The sequence below is a fragment of the Salmo salar genome, chromosome ssa23, assembly GCF_905237065.1.
Source record: "Salmo salar chromosome ssa23, Ssal_v3.1, whole genome shotgun sequence".
NCBI lineage: Eukaryota > Metazoa > Chordata > Actinopteri > Salmoniformes > Salmonidae > Salmo > Salmo salar.
In genome coordinates this window covers 26,970,211-26,992,343 of record NC_059464.1, presented here as the reverse complement: position 1 = coordinate 26,992,343, position 22,133 = coordinate 26,970,211, and the positions used below count along the sequence as shown (strand labels likewise).

General features: G+C 41.7%; 1 protein-coding gene across 2 annotated transcripts in view; it reads right to left on the bottom strand.

Moving 5' to 3' along the window:
- Positions 1–6,355: 6,355 nt before the first annotated feature.
- Positions 6,356–22,133, bottom strand: part of LOC106584329 (FAS-associated factor 1) — an 88,284-nt gene continuing 72,506 nt past the window's right edge. For both annotated transcript variants that reach the window (XM_014169485.2, XM_014169487.2), the window contains exons 16-19: positions 20,358–20,438; positions 19,972–20,049; positions 15,797–16,012; positions 6,356–7,668 (exon numbers count right to left, since the gene is read on the bottom strand). In XM_014169485.2, coding sequence (XP_014024960.2) covers positions 7,585–7,668; positions 15,797–16,012; positions 19,972–20,049; positions 20,358–20,438 — 459 coding nt within the window. In that variant the 3' untranslated portion in view covers positions 6,356–7,584. The remainder of the gene's footprint in view (positions 7,669–15,796; positions 16,013–19,971; positions 20,050–20,357; positions 20,439–22,133) is intronic.

Below are 22,133 nucleotides of genomic sequence, written 5' to 3'. Positions count from 1 at the left end.
ACCTGCCGCTCTTCTCATTGTTTACCTATGAACCACAGTAAGCAAATGCCATCTGTCTCCCCCGCCGCTGTCATCTGCACCTTTAATTACCGAATAGAGACGACATTAAACTATATATTTTTTGACATTCAAACTAATTATCTCGGCAGCAATCTCACACGCATGATAACTTCATTACAATAAATCACGGGGTGGCGTAGCCTAATATATAAACTTTGAGATGGAGTTGATGTCACCGATGGTCAATGTTGAAAAAAGTTTGTTGATGAATAGATTGAGGATAAAGCTCAACATGCTAAAAAACGCAGGCACAACAAATGACCTTTTTGGAGGCATTAATCTAACAATAATTAGGCGTGCAGTTAGGCTACTAGCCTACAAAACAGGGACAATTCTTTCGGTCTGAAATATAAATAAGTTGGAAATAAAAAATATATAATTCATGCATGGATAGGCCTACCATGAAACATTTTTTATCGGTGTTCTCTCATGGTTTCCAATTAAATACCCCAGCGCAATTAAAACGTGACTGTGGGCACTTAAGAAATTCAACATTCTTTGAACAGTTCATTAGGCCTATGCTTCAAAAACCCATGAGAGGCTTTCATTTCTTTAAGAAAGGCTACAGATGACTGGGTTTTTACACCATTTTAGGCAGTCACAAAGGGAGTGCTTGACCCAACATATGTAGCAGCATGTTTCTGCTGCCGCAGCACCCTGGTGAGGTATTTGAGCGACCTCTTTCGTTGCTGCTGCCCTGCCTGAGCACGGCTGGACACGGATTGCCTCCCGGGGTCTCCCGATGAAATCGCATAGTCTATTAACAGAGACAGAGGTTAGAGTAGCAGTTATACAAGGTGTAAGAGGCACAGGGTTTGGGAAAACCAGTGCGTATTTACACGCTTCATCTACTCACCAAGTGCTCATTACGTTGTTAACCTCTAGTTCACATGAGGCTCTGGCGATGATGATGGAGTTCAAGCGAATGGTTGCATTTCCTTGAAGACATTGTAGATCACAACCTTGAAATAACTCCAGAAAAAAAACGTTATCTTTATTATTGTAAGGTAAAGCTATATTGCCCACAAATGTATAGGCCCTGAAATAGTTTGGCTATATCGAACCTTACAGGCTACCCCAGTAAAAAATGATTAGGTCGATTCTGATATCCAAAACTTGGAAGATGAGGATAGCCTAGTTTACCCATAACTCACGGACTACTCTTGAAAACAATGAGACCTATAGGCTCAATGGATGACACTGACATTGCTGTATTTCTCTGAGAATAAGTGGAAGGTCGCAGTTCCTCAACAAACACTTGAGCCTGAGAGTCCTTCTCTCCCACTCTTGACTGATGGAACAACACGCATTTCTAAACCCCGACATCGCATATGAATTTTTAAGGTCTCTTTGCCAAACCTTTTCCCACCTCTCAGTGCATGCATCACGCACACACGCACGTACCTTTCTCCAAAGCCCGGCCGTTTCTTCTGCCCTCAAGGCAGGTTGGCAGTGCTTGTCATGACTCATTTTAAATAGAGTGGGCTACAATTATTCAGGAGATTAATTTGATATGTTTCATACGTACGTAGTAGGCTACAATAATGACAACAGTGTGCATATAAGAATGTCAATAAAAGTAATCAAGCTATTAATATACAGCCATTCCACACGTTCAATTGTAAAATGTTTAACACAGTTTTAGAGTAGCCTAAATGTGTGTGTGTGTGTTAGGTACGCACAGCCAATTAAAATACAGCCTCTATCCTTCCACATCTGCCTCCTTTGCAAACGAATGGCACAGAAAAGAAGGTAGCCTATGAATGGTCGTTCATTGAGATCACAGATGGAGTATGGGTTTTTGCTCGAAATTTGAGAAACACCATTGTCCCCAATCAAAACTCAATGTGTTCTGCTACAATGGTCTGGGCTTTGAGCTCTGCCGCTTCAATTGGCCTTGTTTTTTAAACTTGAAATGTTCAGTACAAAGACTGGCCTCCTAAATGTCACAACCGCGTCGGTTCCAAGTGTGGCTGTCCTCAAGACCTTGTTCAAAAAGAAAAAGAACACAATTATGAAGCAATAATTACTCTGCTTTACTTCGCACGCCACTGCTCCCATTCAAACCCCTTTAGCCCTGTTTAATGCTTTATTCGAGGGCATGATAATCCAAATGCCACAGGTTTAAGTTTTTTTCTTTCGCGTTTAACAAAAAAATAGCATATAAATGGATGTGGGAATCGTTAAATAAATTAATGTTCCATGTCGTTGCAATTATAGCCTGTTGAATTGTACCCTTTAAATCAAACCTAACGTTTAGCCGGATGTTATGACTTTATGACCCATAATAACATCATAACAAGTCAATTAAGCGTTCATTTGAGTTTAATCTATTACCAATTTACTACAATTACAAAAATGCGAACATCACCTATAGGCATAATGGTGAGTGGACTTTGATCATTATTATTGCCTTATCGTATATTACAAGAGCTGAAATTATTGACAAGAATTCACAATTGTCAGAATTTCAGCTCTTGTAATAAGCTGAAAGGCTTTATTAGACCACACGTTTCTCATGATGCCAATTTACATGAGGGAAACAAAAACATATTGTCTCCTGTTGTATGCGCCTATATAGTTTATTTTAAAATGCAGCATGGTTGGTTATTCATGCAGTCAGAAATAGGCTATATTAAAATCCCGCTCTGCATAACACCTTTCACTATCCTCATGGTTTCAGTGATGGATAAAAATAACTAAAAACATTATAATCGCAAAATCTACCACTCAGTCTTAGTATAGGACATGGAATCATTTATGTGTACCCTGTGGTTTACGGAGACGGAGGCTGTAATTATTATATTCTATAAAAATAAAAACGTCCTAAAAACGGAACATATTGATGAAGGCCTACAGTCCAAACTAGGCTACATGAAAACAATATATGTAAAATAATAATAATAATTTTATGTTAAACGTAGGAAATTGTAGTTGTGCCTATGTTTGTGATTGCATTCGAAATAGAATGTGTTATCCAAAATAGTTCTTATTCCCTGTTTAATTTACCTAAAAGGACAACACTTTATAAAAACGCTTTCATTCATTTTATTTTCATAGCCTATAGGCCTACAGGCGCTTAATGGTGTCCCCAAGAGGTAAATAAAATAACTTAATTCAATTTGAAGTAAATAAAAGGCAGCCCAACAATAATGCGAGAATGAATAAAACATAACTGATCATTTTTTTTATGATATAAGTTCTCTTAATTTCAGTAGAAAAACCGAGTTGAGTTTTATTGCTAGGGGCTCTTGCTTTAATCATATCTTTGAGTGTTTAATGGTCCAATATATAGTATACATGTAGGTGTATAGGCTTTCACCGCATATAAAATAAATATGTAGGTCACTGATTTGTGTTCTACGTAGCTACTTTACTTATAGTATATATTTTTTTTGTTGTTGATTTTTCACAACTATTAGCAGTTCCATAAGTTTGAATATCACCACCTTTATACTTGCATGAGCCAAAAGCTAAATTGACTTTAAAAATGAATATAACTTTGGCATTAGGGGTGGGGTATTAGACAATAATGACAGGATCATCATAAGGCTGTTAAACCGTAATAATCATACATCTTCTGATGCTATGCTGCGTTTTTGACACCTCCATCTCCCTTACTCACTTTCCATCACACACACACACACACACACACACACACACACACACACACACACACACACACTCTCTTATTGAACAAGAAACCCAGAGAGAAATGAGCCCCCTTTTGTGCCCAACAGTTTAAGCTGCATAGATTGTTTCTTTGGCGCTCATTGAGTGCCAACATCTCTGAGAAAGTAAACGTTGAGTGACCCTCCAGGTTAGTTTAGTCTGGGATCCCTCCATCGCTGGGTGAGTGGATTTAAAATGCTGGATGCTGTGGGATCACATCTTACTTCAAAGGAGAGATCACTTGCATCAGGAATTCTGTTCCCTCACTAGGGGCCAACATTCTTGACCCTGGAAGACTGGTTAAACATTATTGAACGCTTCCCTTTTGTTAGGGAATAATAAAGTCACCACCTGATGTTGCCACCAGTGAATCTGTGCCACAGGAAGCCAGAGAATAAGTCCATTGTCACACAGCCACATTCTCAAAATGGGAGATTTAACAGCGGTGGCTTTACTTAAAGATGAGACTGAGTGACAGCCAGCGTCTTTGGATGTCTCAATCAGTGTGTCTTAAAGGTTGTCCCTCACAGTTTACTGCAAAATGATGCTTGAGAACAGATGTCTTGGGGGCTATAATGGCACGTAAAAACTTAGACCTTTACAGACGAATAATTTAGTGAAGTGGTTTTGATTAACCATGTACACATCAATACATTAACCAATCAATCCTCTGAAATAAAAATCTTTAACAGAACATATTGCAATTCTAGTAGTAAACAAAGAAATCAGGTGACAAGTTTGATCAAGTTGAGAGAAAAATTATATCCAATAAGCATTTCCAACTGCATCATCATCATCATTAGTTGCAGCTGTACAAAAGAGATGCCCAAGTGCATTAGTGAACCATTCAATGATTGAAACTGTAATATCACACATCAGAGGAGTTGCACAATCCACATAGTTCCCTGGGGAAGAAGGCCTGACAAGAATTATGCACTCGTCTCTTGCTTATGTGAACCCAGCTCATGTTCAATGAAATCCTTACCGTCCAGTGAACTCTCCTCTACCTCCTCTACCTTGAGGATCCCATACTTTTACAACCATGATGGCACTCTGGGTTAAAATAAGTAACTCTGTAAACTGGACGTGCCCACTTCTGACAGGCAGCAAACTCGTTCAATTAAAAAAATCTACATTTAACCTTTTTCAACAAGTCAAGAGTTGTGGGACCTTAAATTGGGAATACATGAAGGAATTTTAACTGTGTCAGTTATTAGTTTTGCCAGGGTATCAGGAACAGTCACCAAAATGTCACAAATCAAGAGAACAAATTGACTGGATAATGTACCAGAGTGATTAATAACCTTAGAAATCTGCAACCACATCCTGTAAATGGCAGACCCTGTTCAGTCTCCGCTGTGAAGTGAACTTGTCACTCCTAGTACTTACCATCCGTTTCTCAAACATTGGAAATAGTAATGACTAGCTAAATCACTTGAATCCGTTTACATATGTAGAATCTTAATTTGAGCCAGTTTGCTACAGCAGGAAAATCATCCTGCAGCAACAGAAAATGTGAATTACGTGGATTATAATTGAATAACATTTTTGTAGAAGTTGATACATTTTTCATAAGGGAAAATCAAGACTCAAATTTTAAAGTGTAATTTACAAACTTCAGAAGCCTAAACCTAAAATACACAACACAATTTAAAGTACTCCTGCAACAGGGGGATCAAATTAAGATCCTACGCCTGTATCTATGTATAAACCTGGATATTTCAAATGAGGGCTAGAATTGTGTGTGTCTCTTTTGAGCAGTAGGTTACTGACAGGGTGTGTCAGATCAGGTTGTGAAGGGGACCAACTGACGCATGCTCAGCTCTGTCTCACCAGGCACACACAGCAGCCTGGGGAAGTCTGACTGAATGAACACATTAAACATTCAAATTCCTTGCGTGAGAACCAAGAAAGCAGTGGGAATGTTGCAAAGGGCTGAATTTGCCTTCAGGATGGAGATAATTTTCCCTCCAAGGGTCAGATGCACACAATATGCCAAGAAGATTAAGATTTTCATATTTGCCAATGACCCAATGCACATTCTCCTGTTCTGAAACCCACTGCATGAGGTCCTGTTCCACCTTAATGACTGACCCTCCACCCAAATGAGAAATAAGAATGCCAGAAATAACACCAAATCTATTCTGGTCATTTCATTAGAGGCATGCATTGAGAGTACTAATCCTGATTCCTGAAACCTGCATCTTTTGATAAAAGTTCAGAGAAAAATGAAGGCTCTACTGTTGGGCCCACTGTGCCGGCTTAAACTTTGGCTTTTACTGTCAAAAAGAACTCCATTGCAGATGGAGAGATAAGCCTATAAGCTCATTGCTGAACTGAGAAAATTAGCCTTTGTGGCAGATAATACCAGATGTCTGGAAAATACTGCTGTAAAACAAGACAATGAGGCAAATAACTTTTCTCAGGAAAAGCAAACTAGTATTTACCATTTTAGTGGCAATGATAATGTAGTCTTATCCTGTGCCTGGTTTTTACACAGGAAGCTCACCATGTTCGCTAATTGAGTACAGCATGCAGACGTACACAGTTCAGTCAAACACAAAAACTCATATCTTTCAGACAGGGACAGCCCATAGCCTACTAGCCAAATAGACAAATGGCATAAATATAACAGCTTTAATATGGAATAGAAAGTTTGCTGATGCCTCAATGACAGAAACCCTGAAATCATAATGGGCGCGTTCCACAGCTAAGGTGAGGCGACGCAACAACCAACGGTTGCATGCCACGTCGTCGTCGACTGACAAATTGCTACAACATGTGGTTAGCTGACACTTAAAATATCTATCCAGGCATTGTTAGACCTGTCATGTGTCAGCAACGTCTAAGCATAGGAACGTGCCCAATGGTAAAAATAAAAGCGTAAAATAAATGTAATACTATAAATAATGTGCCAAGTGAAATGTACAAAATGAATAGCCTATCCAGCTCGTCAAAATGTTCCCTGTCAAATCTGTATTAAGATATAACTTAAATTAGAAGATAAAAAACATAATTAAGGCCACAATAATAATATAAAATGTCAACCGACGTGTGTGTCTGTGTGCATTTCAAGAGAGTGCTGGCTCAGACCGATGCATGTTCATATATATTTTATATAATGTATATCAAACTAAAACTAATACAGCATCAAACTTAAAAAGGATCAAGAAAAATAAAGGAGGAACAGTTGGTTGTGGAGCCTTTTGAAATGAAAACCAGGCTGGTCGGAGCAGAGCAGATCAGGAACATTGAGCCTCTCTGGCTGCTTGTGAGGGTTGGGTTGGATGGGGGCAGGGGGGTCCGTCACTGGCTGGGTGCATGGAGGTGCATGGGGGTGGAGGGAGAAAAGAGGGTACAAGCCAAATGCAGGTGGAGATGAGATAGTCCAGCGTTCTCCAGGAAATGTCTCTTTGCTTTTTTTGTTTACTTTATTGAAACAACACGTCTAAAATAGCAGCCGTACTGTAGTGGGAAGTCCTTGTCCGTGATGCTGTTCTTCTACTCAAAAGTTTATTTTTAATATCCTTGATTATTCTGTAAGAGTGTGGGCAGAGAAAACCATGACACTGCAATTAAGTGAGGGGCGAAAGAGTTCGGCTGTATGCTTGTGGTTGCTTCTCTGTGCATACGTGTACACTAGGCATTCATGTATGATGCACAGGCCGAGAGCAGAGAAGCTTACGTGGGTGTGTCTGTGTCTGTGTAGTGTACTGTATGTTGTGTATTGTGTGTTTAAGAGTTCACATCTGTGTGAGAGGGTGGTCGGTCTCTGTAGACCCACTGGGACCATGCTAGAGCTCTTCACTACTCTTCCAGCCAGTCCCACCACCACAGCCAGGCCAGTCAGTCCTACTCTTTAGCTTCGAGGAACAGGGTCTCCTGAGGGAAAAGCTTGGCCTCCAGTAAAGACGAGGCTGGGTCTAGCTGGGTGATCTGCAGAAGAGAGAGAACAAATCGAGAACCATGAGACTAGTTCACATTCATAGAGGTTACATGACATAGTCATTACAAGTCTTTGTTCTAGCTTCAGTTGAAAGTGACCTTTCACTGCATGTGTTATCAGGGTTTCTTGAAGGGATACTAGCATGCTAGCAGATACCCATAGACTTCCTGTTATTGCACTAACGCTAATTAGCATTGGCTCGTGAAACTACCTCTAACTTCCTTCATACTAGACACAGAGACATAAAAATGGTATCCACAAGTTTCTGACTCTGGGGAAGTAGATAAAGGGCCTCTACCAAACCCCCAAAATATTCCTTTAAACTATGGGCCAGGACCCAGTGGCCATGGGCCAGGACCCAGTGGCCATGGGCGAGGACCCAGTGGCCATGGGCGAGGACCCAGTGGCCATGGGCGAGGACCCAGTGGCCATGGGCGAAGTGGGTTACGAGTTAAGAGAATACATCTATATTAAAACACACTATTTCTTAAATTGTGTCGTTGGAAGATGGTCACCGGAGGACAGTATATTTCTAATTTGGGTCTCAAGCTGAAACAGTTTAAGAATCCCTCGTTTACATGAAAAGTATTCAGTTGCAATGTGCTGATAAAAAAAGTAAAAATGATCAACTACTTCCAATTCTTAGCATTTATGTCCTTGAACACTTCTTTCTGTGTACCTTGGGATATGTACACAAAAGTCAATGCCCCAATGTACGCCATGCAAAGAGATGTACGCTGCGTGAACTAAGTCTCTTCCATCATGTAGACAAGCTGGGACTGAGGCAACAATCTGATCATTTCTGTTGCAGTGGCCAGCATTACATATCCCAGAGGGATTGATCATTTCTGTTTTTCTAAGGCTTCCATCCAAACTAAACTGCTGTGGTTTCTCCACGGCCCTGCATTGAACGATGTGTTACGACCATAAAACGAACCACCTTCCCTACTGAGCGAATGAACAAACACAAAGACGTAAGGTAGACGGTAATATTAGTGACACACAGTGTATCAATTAGCGTTAAAAATAATTCAAATCCAAGTTGAGCGCACCAGCAGAGCAAGACCGTAATGACGCATTGCCACCCATAATACAGCTCATTTCGTTAGGTTACCCGTGTGTCAACATGGTTATGTTGTTTAACATGAGGCGACCCTGCCTCCTAGCTTATGAGGGTTAATCACTGGGGGTCTCCCGTTACATAGGCCCCTGTCGTCCTCGTCCCCACACCTGGGTCCTCTGTCTACTGTGACGTGGGGGCCAGGCCAGGGCTTATCTGCTGCCTGTGGTTAGACCTCCTATTATGATCACTGGGGTGGTAATTAACTAGCAGGCCTCAGACAACCAGCGCAGTAAGGTCAGAGTTCACCTCGCACTGATTAGCCCATCCTCACGAAGACAGATTAGGTGGAGAAACACAGCTAGGTAATGTAATGGCTGTGAAACATGAGCGCTGAAACCAAGTCAAAACACCCACCTCTCCTCTCACCGTGGAGTCAGAGTTGGCTGTGTAACTATCCTGACAGATGTGTCTCTCAATCACCGCTCTGGCTGGGGTTGAAATCCATGTAGTTGGAAATGGTCTTGACCGGTTCTCCATTGAACTAGGATGCATTGTGACTTTTGCTGCCAACAGGCTGATCCAACTCCCTGATATAACATCTCATGCTCCTCTTTTCTACCACACAGATATGGTAATAAACAAACCCATTGTCCCCTCAACGAGTCATCTTTCCTAATGAGTCATATTTCCAATGATCATTGAGACATCCAAAACCTAACCTTCAATAGAGCTAGATAAAGTACATCATTTCAAAGCTATGATGCCAGGAGTTCAAAGAAGAGCAAGAATTCATCAGCAAACACTGCTATTCCCAGATGAACAGGGAAATGTCACACCAATGGAGGCTCTTTGTCTTCACCTCCTCATACTAATTTCTTCTGTCATCTGGGCGCTCCGCTCCCCAGTATGACCTGAGGGTGTAAGGCAGCACAGGGAGGGGGTGCCACGGCAACCTACACAACACACCGCAGCGAGGGCAAAGCAAGATGGCGTGCTGCTAACAGCTTACACCCCAACGGGTGAACGCCTTTCTCCCCACCTTTTGCTCAGTATTTCACAAATGCCAGCTATGCAAATGAACCTGACAGGCGTGTTATGACACCACAGCATCAGGTATGAGTAAATGAGGGTTTAGGGAGGATCAGGTGCGGCTGTGTGTGTGTGTGTGTGTGTGTGTGTGTGTGTGTGTGTGTTGGGGGGAGGGGAGAGCATCTGACTCTAAAAAGAAAGTAGAGAAACAAGATGCCACACTGACACAGGAGACAAGCGCTATTGCTGATTGTTTACATTGTTATCCAATTAACAGACCACAAGCATTGAGGCATCCGTCAACAAACAAAGCTGTTGTTTTCCACTCTGCATCGCGATACCAGCTCCATATTTTCACTGTCTGGCTCGGGCCTAGACTCGATGAATTCTCTTCTCCCCTGACTGACACACGGCAGCGCATGACACACAAACATATCCATTCCAACATTATTCATGACACGGCTAACAAAACCTTCTCAAGCTCTATGATAAAGGCAATGCACTACAGCTCTATGATAAAGGCAATGCACTACAGCTCTATGATAAAGGCAATGCACTACAGCTCTATGATAAAGGCAATGCACTACAGCTCAATGATAAAGGCAATGCACTACAGCTCTATGATAAAGGCAATGCACTACAGCTCTATGATAAAGGCAATGCACTACAGCTCTATGATAAAGGCAATGCACTACAGCTCTATGATAAAGGCAATGCACTACAGCTCTATGATAAAGGCATTGCACTACAGCTCTATGATAAAGGCATTGCACTACAGCTCTATGATAAAGGCATTGCACTACAGCTCTATGATAAAGGCATTGCACTACAGCTCTATGATAAAGGCATTGCACTACAGCTCTATGATAAAGGCATTGCACTACAGCTCTATGATAAAGGCATTGCACTACAGCTCTATGATAAAGGCATTGCACTACAGCTCTATGATAAAGGCATTGCACTACAGCTCTATGATAAAGGCATTGCACTACAGCTCTATGATAAAGGCATTGCACTACAGCTCTATGATAAAGGCATTGCACAAGCATTAGCAGATGTTAGCATAGTAGATAAACCAACTAGGTGTATGCCACATATCAACATGAAAGTCCAGCACAGGTTTGTGAAGGGTCATTTTAAAAGCGTTTTCAAGATTCCGGTTAAATCCGGAGCAGTAGTGTGTTCTCCAGTGCTTGATGATGTTGACAGTGGATAATCCTTTAACCCTATCACATGCACTCATCCTGACAGGCCTCACACAGTGGCCAAACAAATACTGAGCAGAGCGAGATGCCAACTTGCTTGATAGATCCACTACTACTGTAAATGTTGTACATTTGTATGACGTATACATGCAAGGCTCTCTTGAAAGAGGCCTCGGTCTCAAAAGGTATTTCCCTGCTAAAATAAAAAGGTTCCATTTTTTTTTTAAAACTACTGTCAAAATAGTCTAATCCCACTGAAAATGTCAACTAAAACGAAAATATTTATTTAGGTCTATGGTTAAAAAACGAAATAAGCATCACTCATGTACACAACGACTACAGAGGTTTCAGTGTGAACATCAATATGTGGGTTGTATAAAGAAAATAACGCACAAGACTCATTTAATTTCTACCATCGAACAGAGCTTCCAGCCTCCCGCTGCAAGTATATGTTTGAGGGATTACATTTCTAGATTTTATTTGAGATCATGTTGGATCTCAACTTCCAATCTCTAGTGAAGGACTAGTAGGAACATTTTGGCATATTTATATGCGTTAGAGACAATCTGCTCTTACATCTCAGAAAATAATTTATTAACTCCATGTTATTGTCTTAAGTTAAACATGAGGAAATCATAACACTGAACATAATTAACACTTGAAGTTAAAATAAATATTGCAAATCACTTCATTAGTATGAATGAAACACATTTGATAACTTGAGTGAAAAGATAAAAACACCCGTCTCAAGATGTCCGTTTCCAACATAATTAAACATGCAGCTGAAATAACGCATTTTTAATTAAGCCATTTGGGTTCTATGTCAATTAAAACCAAATAGCTTGTCTGTTTTAAAGTTGTGTTGTCAAGTGTTTATTCGGCCAATTACAAAAGCAGTGGGAGACCATTATGTGCTTCCAGGAACGATGGCAACACGTAGAGCCAGGGCGTGAACAGCCCACTTCAAAGAGGGCCGCCGTGCGGCCTGGAAGAGGGAGGGATGGAGGGAGGGAGGACCGGTGGGTGAAAGGGGGGACTACCGTTACCTAGGGGAACAGGCCTTGAGCTTTTAACTTCTCTTGAAGAGGAAGCACTCTGCTCTCACAAGCGCTATATGCAGCATAGAGCAGAGCCAACACAAACACAGTTCAGAAAGCGTGAGACTGAGTACAGTATGAATGTACAGCACAGTGAGGCAGAGGTGTGATAAGTCAGTCAGAGAGCTACTGGAATCAGAGCTATATCCTACATGGAGCTTTGGAGCTATACCCCACAGTCATATAGGTGGGAGAGGATATTGTGGAAAGAGTTTTGGGTTAAGAGCATGAATTTTGGGACTATATCAATAAACTGCCATTTTTCTTCCTGTGCACTTCACTGTTTCAGACTTGAAACGAAGCAAGTGGTGCAGCTTTGATGTCCATTTCAGTTGGACACGAGGATCATTTCATTGCACGGTTTATTTTTTCCTCAGCTAGAGTTTTGTCTAAATCATCCTACACATTGGCACTGTTCATTATTTTATTTTCAGAAACCTGGAACATCAATTAGGGTAAGGTAAAACTTAAAGTACAGCATCACAACGTGAAGACAATGTTTTGGTGTCTAAAACCTGTTGGGTATACTGAGCTAGGTTAACTCACGACTGGAAAAATGTACAGCTGCATTTGCACAGGCAGCCCAATTCTGATCTTTTTTCCACCAATTGGTCTTTTGATCACATCAGATCTTTTCACATCAAATCTTTTTCAGAGCTGATCTGATTGGTGAACAGACCAATTCGTGAAAAAAAAAAAATCTGAATTGGGCTATCTGTGTAAACGCAGCCAGCCTAAGTATCTGGACCACATACTGGTGCTGGTGAGTGTGAAGAGAAATGTTGAAGCCAAGACCAAAAATGAAACTTCCCCAATAACAAACAAGCTGCCAAAGAAACCAAAGTATAAAGTCAGCAACGCATTATCCTTTCTTTCGGTTTAATCATCTTGCACTAAATTGATTTCTTATTGCTGGCAATTCTCTTGTCATGCATGGGAAGTAAGGAGAGATGAAGTTTAAACATTTGTGGTGCATTACAAATGCAATAGTGGTACATCCACTAATCCGAGCAGAGCAACAGTGGGAGCGTCTGGAGGAGATTGAGGCTCATTTTAATTAGAGAGGAGAGCTGGAAGATTAGACGGACTGGGAACAGTGTTCCGATGCACAAACATACACTGGCACATTCTGCTAGGCTGTCTCCCAAATTACACCATATTTCCTATGTAGTGCCCTACTTTTGACCAGGGCCAATAGGGCTCTAGTCAAAAGTAGTGCATGATATAGAGAACAGGGTACCATTTGGGACACAGAATAAACTCTACTTTCTTTTCCTCTGCCTCACATCTACTGGAATTTCACTGGAGATTAAGACACATTTTTATCTTTGTCTAATACTCTTGTTTACTTTCTCTTTGGTTTTAATTCTGAAGACAAAACTGTGAATCCTTGGATTTTAAAGTGTGCCTAAGTTGTGAATAAGGCATATACAGTGCCTTCGGAAAGTATTCAGACCCCTTGACTTTTTCCACATTCTGTTATTTTACAGCCTCATTCTAAAATGGATTAAATCGTTTATTTTCCACCTCAATCTACAAACAATAGTCCACAATGACAAAGCGAAAAGTTTAGTTTGTGTGCAAATGTATAAAAAAAAGAAAAGAAAAAAAAGAAATAGCTTATTTACATAAGCATTCAGGTCCTTTGCTATGAGACTCGAAATTGAGTTCAGGTACATCCTGTTTCCATTGATTATCTTTGAGAAGTTTCTAAAACTTGATTGGAATCCACCTGTGGACTTGGAAAGGCAGACACCTGTCTATTAAAAGGTTCCACAGTTGATAGCGCATGTCAGAACAAAAACCAAGCCATGAGGTCAAAGGAATTGTCCGTAGAGCTCCGAGACAGGATTGTGTCGAGGCACAGATCGGGCCTTCATATTTACCATCGGGCCTTCATATCTCAGAACAAGAATAGACTGACGAGTTTTAGAAGAAAGTTCTTTGTTTCTGACCATTTTGAGCCTGTAAATCGAACCCACAAATGCTGATGCTCTAGATATGCAACTAGTCTAAACAAGGCCAGTTTTAAATCAGGACAACAGTTTTCAGCTGTGCTAACATAATTGCAAAAGGGTTTTCTAATGATCAATTAGCCTTTTAAAATGATAAACTTGGATTAGCTAACACAATATGCCATTGGAACACAGGAGTGATGGTTGTTGATAATGGGCCTCTGTACACCTATGTGGATATTCCATTTGAAAAAAAATCACCCGTTTCCAGCTTCAATAGTCATTTACAACACTGTTGGTTTTTCTTTCAAAAACAAGGACATTTCTAAGTGACCAAAGACTTTTGAACGGTAGTGTGTGTTTATATATATTCTAAACATTAGGAACACGTTCCTAATATTGAGTTGCACTCCTTTTTGCTCTCAGAACAGCCTCAATTCGTTGGGGCATGGACTCTACAAGGTGTCGAAAGTGTTCCACAGGGATACTGGCCCATGTTGACTCCAATTATTCCCACAGTTGTGTCAAGTTGGCTGGATGTCCTTCGGTTGGGGGACCATTCTTGATACACAAGGGAAACTGTTGAGCAGGAAAAACCCAGTAGCATTGCAGTTCTTGACACAAACCGGTGCGTCTGGCACCTAACTACCATACCCTGTGTTCAAAGGCACTTAAATATTTTGTCTTACCCTTTCACCCTCTGAATAGCACACACACACAATCCATGTCTCAATTATCTCAAGGTATAAAATCCTTCTTTAACCTGTCCCCTACCCTTCACCCACACTGATTGAAGTGGATTTAACAAATGACATCAATAAGGGATCAAAGCTTTCACCTGGTCAGTTTATGTCATGGAAAGAGCAGGTGCCCTTAATGTTTTGTACACTCAGTGTATGCCTGTACATGTTTTATGTGTATAATGTGTGAGAGAGTGAGTGAGTGAGTGAGTGAGTGAGTGAGTGAGTGAGTGAGAGAGAGAGTTAGGGAGAGAAAAGTGTTTGTACTCCCATGTCCCCTACAGACCAGCATGGCAGGGTGTCTGGGCAGGCCCACACACACACACACACAAATGGAAATCCTATTTTGTTTCCACCACTCCAATTAAGCAGGTAGTTAAAACTGTGCTCATTAGCTACCTGCCACAGCACAGAGCAGAGCGTGGGCACCAGCTCTAATTACTTGGAGAACTCCGGTCGGTGCTGCGCCGTACACCACGGCTGAGGAGAATACTGCTGACTGTATTGTATCCTAAGTAGCCAGTGCTCTTTTGTGCATGTGCACTGGCTCCTAATTAATATTCACCAAATTAGAAATGCACTTGTGGATAGAAGCAAAAACACACTTGCGTGTGGACGCATGCACACGCATGAAAAACACACTTCTCATTAGCCCACCATGGCTTTTAATTCTACAGCAATCCTCTAACTATCTGAACAGTCACACTCTCTGGGCACTGGGGATAGAGATGAGCAACAAATTCGAGCCACTTGCCGGGATGAGCCAATTATTACTGTGGATTTCTCCTGCAGAGATGTTACATTACAATCAGGACCACTGAGCATTCTGCTGAGTTGATGATGACAGCTCAGCACCTGTAGTTAGGGAGCTGCAGGCACTGAGCAAAGAAAGCTAAACATAGTTAAATGTTAGTCATTATAGACCATGGTTCTATCTGGTTATAGAGCCTCTAAATTGATGTGTGTGCATGAGCTGCGTTTGTGTGTGTGTGAGCTGTGTTTACTGCTGCGTTTGAAGGCTGTACTCACGTTTCTGCGGGGGAAGGTGGTGAGCAGTTTGAAGTCCTCCCAGGGGTAGCCCTTGGAGGCCACAAAGTCAAAGAGGACCTGCAGCTTGGTGCTGCCCAGGAAGCGCCGCACCAGGAACTCTCCACTGGGGGTTCGGATACGCAGCTTGCTAATTGGCTCTCCTCCCTCCTCCGCAGGCTCTGGCGGCAGGGCGTGCTCCAATGAGAGGCGGATGGCCTGGACAAAGGGGAGGGACAAAGAGTTAGGTAGTTAGGTACGGAAGGCCGTGATTATTCACAGTTGGACAATATGACATCATTTGTAGGTGTGATTTATTTGCTTACAATATACCTACTTAAATGTGAAGATATAAATAATGGATAGATTTTGTAACTGTTTAATAAATTGTGGTAGAAATGGGCACTCAAACTACTATTTACGAGACAACATATGGATTCAGAGTAATTTATAAGGCATCAAATCCTCTGACCTGTTCTTCCAAAACATTTAGGCTAGTCTTTGCCTCTCCTCCATTAAGACATACAGTACAACGCTGACTCGTGTCGAGGTAGATTAGATAACGGCCCAGAACAAAAAGGCTAGCCTCATCAACAGCAGAGAAATTAATCAGGTCTCCAGTGTCACAGAGCAGGACCTGTGGCTTTCGCGGGCTCTTTCCCTCCAGCTTGTTGTTCCTGTTTTGACAGTGGGTAGCATATGCTGTGACAACACACGGCAGCTTTATTTACCAACCATAATGCAATTATATTTCATAAAAGTGTACAACAGTAGTTCATTAGCAGCTCCAAGCATTGAGTGGGCGCGTGCCGGAGGCTCTCCCCCAGGTAGGGGCCCGGTAAAGGGGCCCCTAGGGCCCCCTGCAGCACACAGATCTGTGGCGTCTGAAGCCACACGGCACACGCCTCACTCAGAGTCCGCTCCACACAAAGAGCACTCAGGAGCATCACCGCTCCAAAAAAAAATAAAAAACACCACAGGAGGGGGCAGGGAGGAGGGGGGGGGGGTGCATGCACCTGACAGGAGCACCATGGGGCTCCTGGATGTGTTAAATAATGACATCACCACTCCCCCCCCCCTCTGCCTCTCTCACACTGCCTACCTCTTCCATTCACCTCCCTCTCCACACAAAGACACAGAATGCATTCCCCTTGTCCTTGTTTACTGTGGTGTTTGTTTTCCTGCAGCCTGCGGGGTATTGTGGCGGGTGGTGCAGGGCAGAAACAGCCAGAGACGCGCTGCAGACTGCAGGGTTCTGGGCCCAGATTCACAAAACCTTGTTAAAAGCAATTTCTTCTTAACTTCCTTTTATCCCCCTCTTAACTATAGATTTAAGAAGCAAAGTTGCTATTCCTCAAAAAAGGTTATTTCTTATGTTTCTCCTTAAGAAAAAAAGTTAAGAAAGTTATTTGGAAATCTTCATTCCAAGATTGCTAAACCCTCGTCTTAAACTCAAGGCAGTGAGAGAAAAAGCTCATGAAAGCAATTGAACATTCACTCAAACTTGATCCGAATGTTTCAGTATTGATTATTTTAAACCCAATAACATGTTTAAGAACAGTACATCTCAGTAAGAAATATGCTAACATGATTGTCATTGCTAGCTAGACAGCTAGCTAAAATGGTTGCCTAGCAACAAACATCTTAAGAAGATTTGTTCGAAGATATTTGAGAAGTTTGTAAGAAAATCATTCAATCTTAAGATACTGTTGAGGAATTGCACTTACGAACTTCTTCTTTTTTTTTTTTTCTTAAGAAACTTCTTAAGTCTTTGCATAAGAAGTGTTTTGTGAATCTGGGCCCTGGTCTGTGGGTAGGCCAGGGAGGGAGTGAGTGGCTGGCTGGGTGCTTGGCTGGGCTCCAGGTGTGGGACGCCATGCTGCCTTGTTTACTCACACACAATGTCAGAGAAATGAGGCGTTGGCACAACCAGGGGTAAGCAGCACACAGCTCAAACAGTTGGGACAGCTGTTGTCCTTCCTCCACACGCCATACAGACAGACAGGCTCCACTTAATCTCTCCCATCTTTCTACCCGACGACCAACAGTAGTAGCGGGCGATAGAGCGAAACGATCTGGAACTAGATCTGTGTTTTGAACTCCAGCTTTGTTGAAACAGACGTTCCAGTGCCAGTTATTCTTGAGTGATGACTCATGAAGTTCTGATGCACGTACACACTGTATGTAATACTGATGTATAGCTAGATGTAATCTATGAAGATGTACAACCTGTTAAAAGACTGTCATACACAATCTTGGCACAGACAGAGACCTCCCTTTACCTCACCACTGTTGTATGTGATCATGGTTGTGGTATGTGTGTTGTTGTGCGTCTTCCTCCAGGTTGTTTGCCCCCCTCTTGTCCCTGAGGCTTCATTAGTGACTCCACTAGTGTCTCTCAGTCTCCACTGTGATCATTAAACACACCCTCCTGCCTGCCTCACACTTGACCAGGCAGACACACAACCAGATTCGTGAAACGCATCAGTCGACCGGCTGAAAATACCCCTGATATAATCACACACAGGTCAAGTCAAAAAATAAAATGTCTATGTTTGCCCCTGTTTTAGCCTTTAGGGCCACAATAAGGTACCTGCATTTTGCATTTATTAAGGATCCCCATTAGCTGCTGCCAAGGCAGTAGCTACTCTTCCTGGGATCCAAACAAGATTAAGACAATTAGAGAAAAAAAAAAATATACAACACATTATTACACCAATACATTTCTACAATACAAAATGTATAAAACCGCAATACAACTATATTACAACGTTACAATGCGCGAGTGTGTGTGTTAGCGTGCGTATGCGTCTCTTTCCAGTCCGCGTTGTTCCATAGGTTGCAGTTTTATCTGTTTAAAAAAAGCCCCGGTAAGCCTGTCTGAGGTATATATTGCATGTACATACTACATGTAAACAAGAGAGGGGCCATTGAGTACGTTTACATGCACACTAATCAATCGATATTAAACTGATTATGGCAGTAGGCCGAGCATGGAAATAGTCATGTAAACACCTTACTCTATTTATCTTAAAATCGTCGTAGGTCAAAATAAATGTAAGCATACGCCGATTTAAACACCTGGTTTCCTGAGCAATCTTTCAAATCATTAGGACCTGCTTAAGTCGGCGTTCCAGCGGTGCATTTGATCTGCACGTGTGCCAGCACCAGCAACGCAAGCCTCCCTCTTACGCACGAGTTTAGTGAGTTCTGAAAAACTGATAGTATGCATCTTAGAAATAGTTCACATTCAAACTTTACATGTCTGAACTAAGAATCAAAATGTACTTCGCAAAAATAACATGGTCACTGTGGTAGAATTTTTATTTTCTTTGGTCGAATTTTCTGCATTAAATCAAAAGTCCCATCAAGTTGCCTGATTTCAGATGTGTCCATATAAACAGGATTATCATGGAAATCCTTCTTCTTTCAAAGCATGTAAATGTTTTAAACAAACTACTGCATTAATCTGACTCCCCACCATAATCGTATTATTGTGTGCATGGAACCGTGCTCATTGTTGGGTATCATGTTGCTGAATATCTACACTTGTTGCATACAAGCAGTGTGTTGGCGGAGAAGAAACCATGGCAATGGGCTAGAGGACTACAGTGATATAATTAAGACTGGACAGACAGGGCTTTTGTCCGGGGCTGTTTAACTAATGTGACAAATCATCTCAGATAGCTGGTTCACCTGATCCCTGCTGGCTGTAGAGTTTGCTGCTGAGTAAATAGCCAATCAGCTGGCTAAAAGGAGCTATAACTACAGCATTCACAAATGCATTCCCACTGCCATAATTGTTTTTCTTTGTCCCACCGTGCTTTGTGCTCCCGCTTTTGTTCACTTGGTTTCAATATGAGCTTGTGTGTTGTAGGGCATTTGAACAGGACAATAACATCTCTGTATGACAAGCTTAACAGGGATAGGCCTTACTGTACACACTGGAGTTTAGTACATGTTGCTCTGTGTCTCTGACGCCACCACAGGGATCACATGCTAGTATAAACTCCACAAACAACAAAAGATATGGAAATGTCTGATATGCAGCAAGGAACGGATTCAAATATGAATGTTTAAAAAAACAAACTAACCATGTGTTTTCAGTGTTACAACATTATCTAAGTGGGACATTATTTCTCTTAACAAACATTATGAGATATGGTTCATGTTCTCACCTCCTTCTCATCATCTGCTTCTTTCTGGATCTGTTGCAGGCGAAGCTGTTCTGCCTGCTCTCTCTCCTGTGCTTCTCTCTGAAAAAACAAATACATTTTTATACATCCAGCCATTCAACGTCAAAACATTACGAACCGTGATCAAGCAAATCAATGTGGCTTTTAACAGGTTTACTGGGTAAATTCACAATAACAACCATCTACAACACCCAGCATTGGCCACAATCATAACATGATTAAAAAAGGGTATATACTTTATACTTGTGTTCTGTATAATATTTCACTTGAGGATAATGCAAAAATGGATCTTCAAAAACCCTCAAACATCTATCTGATGAGAATGGATCCATGTCATTGTGTTGTAGGTGTTCGAGTTGATGACCAACCTTTTTACGGTCAGCCTCTAAAGATAGTTGGTAGGCCTCATCCTGCTCCCTCTTCACCATTTCCCTGGCTTCACGTTCATCCTGGATAGAGAGAAAGAGACCAGGTCAGAAAAGAAAACAAATATCTTAAAGTTATGAGCGAAACAACAAACACCAATAACAATAGAAGCTGTTAAAATACAAAGTTGCTTTCTCCCTCTGCCACATGTAATATTGTGCTGTGTTGAATAGCTGTGACTCTGGGCAGCAGAGCAGCAGGAAGTGGAGTAGAGCTGAATGAGAGAACCGAATGCTTTCTGCCAGACACAAGGTTTGAAAGAGTATCATGTGGGAGAAGGGAATCTATTCGGGCCTTGACTTCCTTAACAGAGCGGAGGGCTCTTTTCTTTTCCCTCAGAGCTCCTGTTTGTACAGAGGCAGACTGCTGCTTTTCTACCTGCTGTGTGTAAGAGGCTTTCTAAAGCAGGGAGAAATAACTGTTTCCATTGTGTCCGCACTGGCATTTGTTTTGGTGCTTGGGAGACTACATTTTCTTTTCTGAACCCTGGACTTTGTGTCAAAGATGTGAAAAGGTGACGCTATTGTAATTTGTGGGGTTTGTGCGCTGGGCAGGGGGAGTGGTCAGCTGTCGTATTGAAGTCTGAAAATGAAAAGGATACATTTTCCCCTTTATCCTACAGACACTGTAGTAGCATGGTTGAGGACAAAATAATAATGGATCACTTATTGTAAGCGCATTCGTCCAGTCACAAAATAACAGTTACTGTAAATGATTACGCTCTTTATTGTGCTCATTACCTTTGATGAAATATCATGAAACAAACAAAATAAACTATGGTTTTACTGTTGAGGTACCACTCACAATGGACAAGACATGGTGCCTTTCTTCAATTATCTACAGAGTATTGTATGGTGTACAATACAACTACTTTGTATCTGAAAGTAAAAGCAATCAAAGGAACACACTATAAAACACTGAATGTTTTCCTGCTGATGAACACATCATTTGCAGTTAAAATAACTACCTAAACAGACAACCACAAGTAGGCGTGGCTGAAGCAGTGAAGGTTGCTGTAATGTGTGTGAAAGTATCTTTTTGGCTCTGCTCCTGTCTACCTCCCAGGCATGTCAGTCAGTGAGGAATGTGAGTGTGATGTTGGCAGATGTCTGTGGTGTCTGGGTCTGTCCACAGAGGAGTGGGAGAGCAGAGCAGGACAGCCACAGATAGTGAGTAGGTGTGAGTTCAAAGCAGTCTGGGGCAGCAACGCTGGCAATGGGGTGACCATCAGGTACAGGATCAAGTCATTCCGGCCTGGGATGGGAGACGTGGTGGAGGCTTTGGGTTCACGTCAGAGTACAGCAACACCCTGAGAGCTTACTCCCATTGAAGAGAGTAAAAGTAGAGGTATCGGGGCAAAATGTACATAATGGGTTCTATTTCAACACACCTAACGCAACGGTAAATCTTAGCGCTGGAGGTAGAGTTACCGGTTCAGGGGTGTGTCAGAAATATTTTTGCTATTTTCACAACAGTAATTATGGGCGCAGTAGCGAGAAAGGACTAGGTTTTGATGAATAAACAAGTTGTGGGTGTGTCGAGGCTTGGCCCCTTACTGGCCAATCAGAACGTGCTCCATTGCTAAATATGTGGTTGCTTCACGTTGTGTATTTACGGTCCAATACATTGCATTGTCATCGACTCTGAAATCTAATGTTAGTCCGTTACAAGCCAGTTCGTTAAATAGCATTGTCCATATTGTTCTAATTGCATTGCTT